Source organism: Nicotiana tabacum, chromosome 6 (assembly GCF_000715075.1).
Source record: "Nicotiana tabacum cultivar K326 chromosome 6, ASM71507v2, whole genome shotgun sequence".
NCBI lineage: Eukaryota > Viridiplantae > Streptophyta > Magnoliopsida > Solanales > Solanaceae > Nicotiana > Nicotiana tabacum.
The window spans coordinates 141,800,599-141,810,158 of NC_134085.1; the positions used below are offsets into that span (position 1 = coordinate 141,800,599).

The 9,560-nt window shown below is 37.8% G+C and overlaps 1 protein-coding gene across 1 annotated transcript; it reads left to right on the forward strand.

Annotated features, from left to right (window-relative positions):
* The first annotated feature begins 3,108 nt into the window (after positions 1–3,108).
* On the forward strand, positions 3,109–9,318 carry LOC107800923 (cyclic nucleotide-gated ion channel 1-like). Its single transcript, XM_075255513.1, has 8 exons — positions 3,109–3,353; positions 4,109–4,245; positions 4,720–5,272; positions 5,900–6,112; positions 6,662–6,945; positions 7,551–7,662; positions 8,057–8,293; positions 8,475–9,318. The coding sequence occupies exons 2-8, from the start codon at positions 4,217–4,219 to the stop codon at positions 9,171–9,173; spliced, it is 2,127 nt and encodes a 708-aa protein (XP_075111614.1). The 5' UTR covers positions 3,109–3,353; positions 4,109–4,216; the 3' UTR covers positions 9,174–9,318.
* Positions 9,319–9,560: the final 242 nt, after the last annotated feature.

The following is a 9,560-nucleotide window of genomic DNA, read 5'->3' on the forward strand; positions in this document are numbered from 1 at the left end:
AGGCGAAAGCTGGGCGGGGCACACTTCATAGAAATGACAGAAATCCACCACCAACATTGGAAGATGAAGTATGTACCCTACAATGAAAGGGTAAGCGTAGAACACGCAGTACCCACGACGGTCGAAGTGAACTCTGTCGTCCCCCTCCACCGGCCGTATATCAACGTAATTGGGGATTCCCCACCTTTTCCTCAACTCTACGATCCCCCTTTCTCTCATAATGGAAGCGACGGGTTCCGGATCTGCTCCACTGCTAAAACTAAAGTCAGTCACCTCCCTCCCGGGGCGAGGCAAGATCTCAAACACCGAGGGAACCTTCTCATCCCCCACCGCATCCACCCCTCCGGTGACCTGAATAAAATTCTTTGGTACCGGATTAACGGGAGGAAGATTGTCGCGAGAAGAATCATCAACCATTTTTTAGCAGAAAACGCGCCAAAAGAAGTAATAAGAAGAAGAGAGGAAATATTTCAGTGAACAAGAAGGTAAGCGGAAATTCAAGGCATCAGAAAGAGCAGTATCTGAAGAACTCTCTCAAGCGAAAGATGAAGTGAATCAATCAAATGACAAGTTTCCTCTATTTATATGGGACATAAATTCCCCAAGCACGAAACCCAAGAGTCGCCATTTGAATCTGATAGGGTACGAAACGTTTCAGTTTCCCAGAAACGTGTGTCATAATGGTGGCGACCACGAACCAATGCTTCAGTGCCAACCGACGTTTCAATTTCGAAACCGCCGCAACGGTCCACGAAGATCGAAACGACACCGCCACTAAGACGAAAACCCACAGAATGCGGCTAAGGAGTGGAAAGTTGTGGGCCAGATTTCTCTCGACTTCGTAACAAACATGATCCGTCTATCGAGTCCGACATAGGACGGGCCCGACAGACGGAGGGACTAACTGTATTGGTCAAAATCTGACCACCATGACCGGGTTGCCCGATACCCCGTCTCAGCAATCAGGTAGTAAAAGTCAATAAGAGCCCACTCCATTTCCCCTATGAGACATCCGACGAATCGAAAAGAGTAACGCCTAAAGTCACGATCAGGATGCACCATTGACCTAGAAAGTGTCGATTGACACAAAGGGTAAAGGGGTTTCGACTATATATAGCCAAGGAAGACTTTCTATTAAAGGAGGGCTTCTGGATCCTCTAAAAGAAAAAAGGAAAAAGACAAAAAAAAAAAGTTCCTTTCTTGTATCCCATAAGAAAGGAAACGATTGTAATTCTCCTTCCTCGTCGATTGATGAGGATGGCAATGTTGAATCTTAATAAGATTGATCATATTTCCTTCATCCCATATGCAATCACTATTGTTAAATTTTTTCGGTCTGGAATTAACTAAGTTTGACTACGATTTACCCCTTCATCTTTAGTTGATTTGTTCAAAAAGGTTTTAACATCTTTCGAGTCAAACAATATTATTGATGATTTAATTTTTTTCGTAATCTTGTATTATAGTACTAAATTAAACAAGTTAATTATATGAGAAAAAATTAAAATGAATGCAAGTTGCAACACTCGTGTGTCTTACATTGATTTATAAATTTTAATGTGAATAGTAGACAAAATGAGGGAAGCGAGACAATATGAACGGCTGAAATAGGTATCTGATTGCAAATGAAACAAAAAAATTAGATGCAAAATAAATAAGAAAGGCGGGTCCTCTCCTCCTTGGACCACTCGGACTTTGGGCTTTAAGCTGGATATGTGTAGCTTGGTCCAGCACCATTAAGTTCAACTCCCACACCGATAGGCAACAACACCTGTGGAGTTTGGGCTGAAGATTAACTAGTGGAGAAAGGTATTAGGGAAATCTACATAACGTAGTCGACCTCTATGTAAAAATAGCACGGGCTAGTTAGTTTTCGGACTGATCATTCAAAAATAACCAATATTTATAAAGTTATTGAAAAATAGCTACTATTTTGCTGTAATAGGAACCGGTCCAGCATAATATACTGGAGATAGATGCACATGTGTATGAACTTCCAGCATATTATGCTGGACCGATATATTATACTGGAACTCCATTATAATATGCTGGAGTTCCAGTATACTGCTGGAACTCCAGTATATTATGCTGGAGTATTTTCCGGATTTTGAACAGTGTTTTCGTTCAGATTTATTTTTACATGAAAAGTGACTAAATTTCGATTACTTTTGAAACTGCGGCTATTTTTGAATGACCACTTGTAAATCTGGCTATTTTTGAATTTCTCCCCTAAAATAATAGGCAGCCAATATATATTAGTCCCTCCGTTTCAATTTATGTGAATCTATTTCTTTTTCAGTCCGTATAAAAAAGAATGACCTTTTTCCTTATTTGGAAACAATTTATCTTTATGCAATATTTTATAGCCCCATAAAATATAGGTGTCTCATTTTACACCACAAGTTCAAGAGTCTTTTATCTTTTCTTAAACTTCATGCTCAGTCAAATAAGTTCACATAAATTGCAACGGAGAGAGTACTATATAATATACTATCTTATACATAATTAGTATATATTTGGCGATTACAGTTATTTTTTAGCATACATATAGTATATTTTTTAGCCCGACAAGTGCGTTAAAAGTCCGAAAAATTATGCTACTACAAAATAGACATAAAACAAGTGGTCCAGCTGATCTAATTATTTTGAACTTTATGTTACATTATATTGTAACGTTTATAAATCTGCTCTGGGACGTGTGATAATATTTGGTACGATTAGACAAACGCTTACTAAATTGTTTGCTATTGAAGCAAATATATGCAGATTATTTGTATACAAAAACTGTCATCCTCATCTATTAACATGACGAATTTTTTTACGCTAAGCACTGCAAAAAGACTCGTCATTGTCTTTTATATACTTCGCTTAAAGAAAGAGATGAAATTAATTTCAGTATCGTAAACAACAAAACGAATAATAATTGAACCAACACAAACAAAAAAATTAAGAAGAAGAAGAAGAAGAAAAAACACAAGCAAGCGCGCCGTCGCCGTTAGTTTCGAAAATAAGCACCGTTATAACGAGGAACCGGAAACAGATGACACCGGTTCGAAAATCCAGGAGTGGAACACGAGAAAATAAAATACTATAGGACCCAATTGGGGCGATATATACTAGTTGGTTTCTCTATATGTCCTTTCCGAGAGTATAAAAACCAAATAAGACAAGTTGCTTCATAATACTATCTTTTAGAAAATTTTCAAAATCAACCCTAAGAAATCTCCGCGAAACTTCCTTTTAGTCAATAATCGTCTTCCTCTTCGTCCTCTATCGGCTTCATCTCTGAAAGCTTAGTTGTTTCTTGTTATTACAGAGTGGCGTCATAGTTTTCTCCGGAACATTTGATTTTGGTATGTCTCAGTTCTCTTGCTTGGATTTTTAATCATTTCATTTTTTTCCTTCTTAATATCTTTGTAGTTGAATTTAGTAGGTGTTTCATTTGGATGGTTGAAATTTGGCCAATTTTTAATTTTTTTAACTTCAGTGTTTATTGCCTTGTGATTGGAAATTAGTGGTTGTTATGGTCAAAGTAGTTAGCTTGTGTATAGACTTTGATCATTCTAGTAATTTCTTGATGGTAGAGTTCATTTTGAACATTATTTCAGTGACTTTTTTTTTTGGGGGGGGTGGGGGGCTCTTTCTTTTTCTATTGTTTTATTACAATTTATAATAATGATTTTACGTGTAAACATTCCCTGTTGAATTATCTGGCATTAACATTGAGAAGTAAAGAAATTGCCTTATTAGATTAGTTGACCTTGTTGGAAGTTCAATGACTTTGAACTCGAGCTCAATTTAGGTTACTGTTATATTGCTCTAGTTATGTTATGTATAAACATTTCCTTTTGAGCTATGTGGCATCCTCCTCAGTCCTCTCTCATGACACGACCATGTTATAACTTACTAAGCAAGTTCAGTTCCTATTCTAAATTTTATGATTTTTTTGGCGAAATGTTTGCATGTGACAACATCTCAAAAGTATTTCAGTCATCCATTTTCGGAGGAAATCTATAGCTGGGTTTCTTGTTTTACTGTTATAATATGAGAGAATCAACATAATATCCCATAAACTTGTGTAATAACATTTTCGGGGAACGGTATGTAGGGTCCTGGTTGTATTACTCAAGGCAGTTTTATGAAGAAACCTGTTGTCCCTCGAAGGATTTTGGAAGTTGACTGCCTCTTTGAACAGTTTGATGCGTTGCCTTGAGTTATGAATCACCGGCAAGAGAAGTTTGTGAGGTCAGTTGCTATGAACCTGGGCAAACCATTTTGTGTATTAACTTATTTTATATGCTGAAGCGTATTGAACTAGTCTCACTTGTTAAGCATTTGACATAGAGGAGAAAATCGAACAAATGAACAGGTTAGAGGGACTGGAAAGCAAACTAATTGTGGAATTGTAAGGAAAAAAAAGAAGCCGGGTATCCGACCACTATTTTGGTTTTATGTGGGATGACTTTATTTTGATACATTTAACCATGTAACACAAACTTTAACCTGCTTGCTGCGAATTAATCATGCATCATTTCATTATTTCTTGTAATGAGGTACTATTAATCGTGGATCAATTTGCTGTGATGTCTGACTCTAAGCTTGTTTACAACAACAACATCAGCCCAGTAGAATCCCATTAGTAGGGTCTGGGAAGGGTAGAGAGGCTGTTTCCGGGAAAACTCTAAGCTTGTTTCTGCACTTTAATTGATTGCCATGCAGGTTTCAGGATTGGAACTCAGAGAGAAGCTCAGATGGGAATTTTCCATATAATGATAGAGCACGCTGGCGCAAAGTTGGAATGATCTCTAATGAATTACACAAAGTCCTGGAATGTGGTTCTACAAGGATCAAAAGCATACTACAAGCCTTAAATTCTTGTTTAAGTTGCCTTCTGGCCAAAAGTTTGGGATCAGAAAAAAAGATGCTTGATCCTCAAGGACCTTTTCTTCAGAAGTGGAACAAAATATTTGTGTTATCCTGTGTGATTGCAGTCTCCTTGGATCCTTTGTTTTTTTACATTCCAGTGATTGATAATGACAACAAATGCCTGCATTTGGATAGAAAAATGGAGGTCACAGCTAGTGTTTTGCGTTCCATCACTGATATCTTTTACCTTCTCCATATTGTGCTTCAATTTCGTACTGGTTTCATCGCCCCTTCGTCACGTGTATTTGGAAGAGGAGTTTTGGTCGAAGATGCTTGGGAAATAGCAAAGAGATACTTGTCCTCTTACTTCTTTATAGATATTCTTGCAGTTCTTCCTCTACCACAGGTTAGAGTGACTTCTCTTATTCCTTTTTTTTTTGGTTGATAATATCAACTTAAGGTGTAGCATAGAAGGCCTGTACTATTGATGGTCAGTCTCAAAAATCTAGTACAACAAACTGTGTTGCTTAATCAACAATATCTGCTGTCCTGATTGACCATTAGTCATGGCGATACATTGCTTAATTGGAAGGTCATGTCCTCAATGTCGGTCTATTTAGGCTCACTCAACCTTCTTGCTTTGTTTGTCATTGCCTTCTTCAGCACCTTTGGTCTTTCTTTTAAAAATATTATTGAAGTGTTGATTTAAAAACTATTCTTATTTATTGGATAGCACATGGTTGGTCTGTGTGCAAGATTTATGCTGCTTCAAACAATGTATCTGTCTATCATGGAGAATGTAGATTTTCATGATATGCAGACTTTTTTGGCATTAAATTATTTTCTAAACTTCTGTTTTTTCATGCGCTTCATGATATTAAGGATTTTTTAGTATGTTGTTAAGCTAGACTCTCAGCTCTGAAGAGATTGTACAGCAACTAGGTTGCTAACCATAATCATGCTATCTAATTTCTATGCAAATACAAATTCTAGATTTATTGTTTTAACTCATGTCGTTTTTCTGTCTTTTCAGGTTGTAATTTTAGTTGTAATTCCTAGATTGCGGGGTGCTAGATCTTTGAACACGAAGAATTTGCTGAAATTTGTTGTCTTCTTCCAATATATTCCGAGGCTCCTTCGAGTTTATCCTTTATATAAGGAAGTCACTAGAACTTCCGGCATACTCACCGAAACAGCATGGGCTGGAGCTGCGTTCAATCTCTTTCTTTATATGCTTGCCAGTCATGTAAGTTTGTGATAACTAGTAAGCTTGGTTATAAAAGGCTATCATACTATGCACTCAGATAGTTTTTTAATGTGTTAAAAAATTACTTTTGGGATTGCACCTAAGGTCTGACCTGTGGTCAAAGAAGTGGGTGCAAACTTTAGGGACTAGGGTTCAAATCCAACATAGTCAAAATGTTACCGTGTGATTTCTTTCCATTTGTCTTGGTGAGCAAATTTACTGTACCTTTGCTAGTGGGAGGTAGTAGGTACCCGGTGGAATAGTTTAGGTGCGCGCAAGCTGGCCAAGACATAACCGTTATGAAAAAAAAGTGGGATGGTTGTATTAAAAGGTGTCTTTTTAAGCCTTGATTTTATTTTTGGTCCCAATTGGTGGTATAGGAATAAAATTTGTGGATTTTCACTCATCTTAAGTTTTCACTGACATGTAAACATATGATTACTACAGATATTCAATAATATAGCAGGTAGGTAAGTCATAATCTTATAGTCCATTATCCGTACACTATCATTGCTGAAACATTGATAACAAGTTATTCTCTGCCTTTAGGTACTTGGAGCGTTTTGGTACCTGTTTTCTATAGAACGTGAATCTACTTGTTGGCAACGAGCATGTGGAAATTCATCTGCGTGTCATCATGCTTCATTGTACTGTGATGATGATCATACAGGATTTAAAACATTGCTAAATAGTTCATGTCCTATAGAGACACCAAACGCAACGGTTTTTGATTTTGGGATATTCCTTGACGCCCTCCAGTCTGGTGTTGTGGAATCAATGGATTTTCCGCAGAAGTTCTTTTATTGTTTCTGGTGGGGTCTGCAGAACTTGAGGTATGCTTGCTATATTTGCTTGAGTTTTGCATATTCAACTGCATGTTTGCTGTTGATATTTTTGTACCTATCACTCTGTCTAACCTCATACATATGTATTATATCGCTGTTCTCTAACCATGTATTGTAAACTGAGGCAGGAAGAGTAAGAGACTCTTTTTCATAGCTTGTGGCTTATATTTGTGATCTGCGGCTTAGCATAGTGCACTTCCCATGATGCTAGAACATTGGGGTTGTCCCTTTTCAAAAGAATGTATCGATCTCTAAAATTGATATGCCCAGGTGAGGGGGAGGGTAGGAGATGGATACTTGTCATGCGAGATATATCTCAATCTGTCCATAAAGTCCGGCCATAAATTTTTCTTTTTTTGTTGTAACAAGTTATTTTATAGCATCTGTGAAATCGAAATGTGGGGAATTTATTTTAGTGAAAGCATCTTCTTTTGAATACAATGAGGTTGAAAGGATCTTTAAGAACTAGATTTAATCCCAAAGATTGGCACTTAGGATGGAGATCTATTAATAAACAACGACCTTGTCTTTGTCAGTTTCATACTAGCTTCTCTTATTCATTCAAACTGATACTTTACTCCTTGATGTTGCAGTTCCCTCGGTCAAAACCTACAAACAAGTACCTATGTCTGGGAAATATGCTTTGCGGTTTTCATTTCCATTGCTGGCTTGGTGCTATTTTCCTTTCTCATTGGAAATATGCAGGTAGATTCACTTTCCGGTCTATTTCAAAGTTCAGGCAATTCAAAAATTGTTGTCTACACTAAAAGACACGCCAAAGTAATTGTTTTCCAATATAGCTGCGACATGTTTATTATAGAATTCTCGTTATATCCATTAGATTGTCAACTTAGGATTATTGTTGATGTGCCTTATGTGGTTAAAACAACTTTTAGAGGTTGTGTAAATGTTTTGTGGGGCTTCTATATCCAAAATGTTCTTTTGTAACAGCTTCGTTGTGAAGTCAGTTGCATCTAATAGACAGGGGTGGTAGGGCTTTACAGACAGGGTAAATAATAGGATGTTGTTTTGACTTCAGTGGTCATAATTGCCAGTGCTCACTTGGCCCTATTTAACTGAAGTACTTGTGGTGTGACAGACATATCTGCAGTCGACAACAATAAGACTAGAGGAGATGAGGGTGAAAAGACGAGATGCAGAGCAGTGGATGTCTCACCGCTTACTCCCCGAGCACCTCAGGGAGCGAATCAGGCGCTATGAGCAATACAAGTGGCAAGAAACTAGGGGTGTTGATGAAGAGAATCTGATCCACAACCTGCCCAAAGACCTCAGAAGAGATATAAAGCGCCATCTTTGTTTGGCTTTGCTGATGAGGGTAAGTTCTGTTATTCCTGCTTTGCAACTCAATAATTTTTTTTTTGTATGTATGTCATCGCACCTAAATGACCTTGCTTTATGATACTAGTTAGATTAAAAGTTTTTTTTAAATTCGAACTAATCGTATTAATCTGCTAAATAGTAGTATTCGATTTTGATAAATATATGAATATTTGAAGGTTCCAATGTTTGAAAAAATGGATGAGCAACTCCTGGATGCACTATGTGACCGTCTCAGGCCAGTCCTCTACACGGAGAACAGCTTCATTGTGCGTGAAGGTGATCCAGTTGATGAGATGCTTTTTATAATGCGGGGCAAACTATTGACCGTAACCACTAATGGAGGGAGAACAGGCTTTTTTAACTCTGATTATCTAAAAGCTGGTGATTTTTGTGGAGAAGAGCTTCTTACTTGGGCTCTGGATCCTCATCTATCAAATAACCTCCCAATTTCAACCCGAACTGTCCAAGCGCTCTCAGAAGTTGAAGCATTTGCTCTAGTGGCCGATGATTTGAAGTTTGTAGCCTCTCAGTTTCGAAGACTTCATAGCAAGCAACTCCGCCATACTTTTAGGTTTTACTCGCAGCAATGGAGAACCTGGGCGGCCTGCTTCATACAAGCAGCATGGCGCCGTCATTGTAGGAAGAAGCTAGAGGAGTCTCTTCGCGAAGAAGAAAGCAGATTGCAAGATGCATTAGCGAGGGGAAGTGGTAGCTCGCCAAGTTTGGGTGCTACTATCTATGCATCGCGATTTGCTGCTAATGCACTTCGTGCTTTGCGGCGCAATACTTCAAAGAAAGCAAGGATGGTAGACAGGATATCACCCATTTTGCTTCAGAAACCAGCTGAACCAGATTTTACGGCAGAAGATAAGTAATTGTATTTAGTATGTAGTAATGCTTGGCCTTCTTGTATATGATTGATTACATGTTTCTCCTGTATACTAGTTTGTTTGTAGTAATATCTTATATTTCAATCCTCAATGCATATTGGCATGAAAACATCATTTTGTACAAAGGAAATGATAGGCTTCTTCGACTTGTATTTTACGTCCAAACACAAATCAGTCTGACGGAAAGTATAAAAAGACACCTGTTCTACTTGACATCTGAACATAAGTTTCTCGATATTACGAGTAAAGGAGTTCTGCAATAAACAGTTCTAATGGAAATCAACAAAAGCACGCACTTGTAATAAATTTGATTTGAAGATTGCTAGGTTGGGCCAGAAAGGTTTAAAGGACAAGGCAACGCCTTTGTTGGAC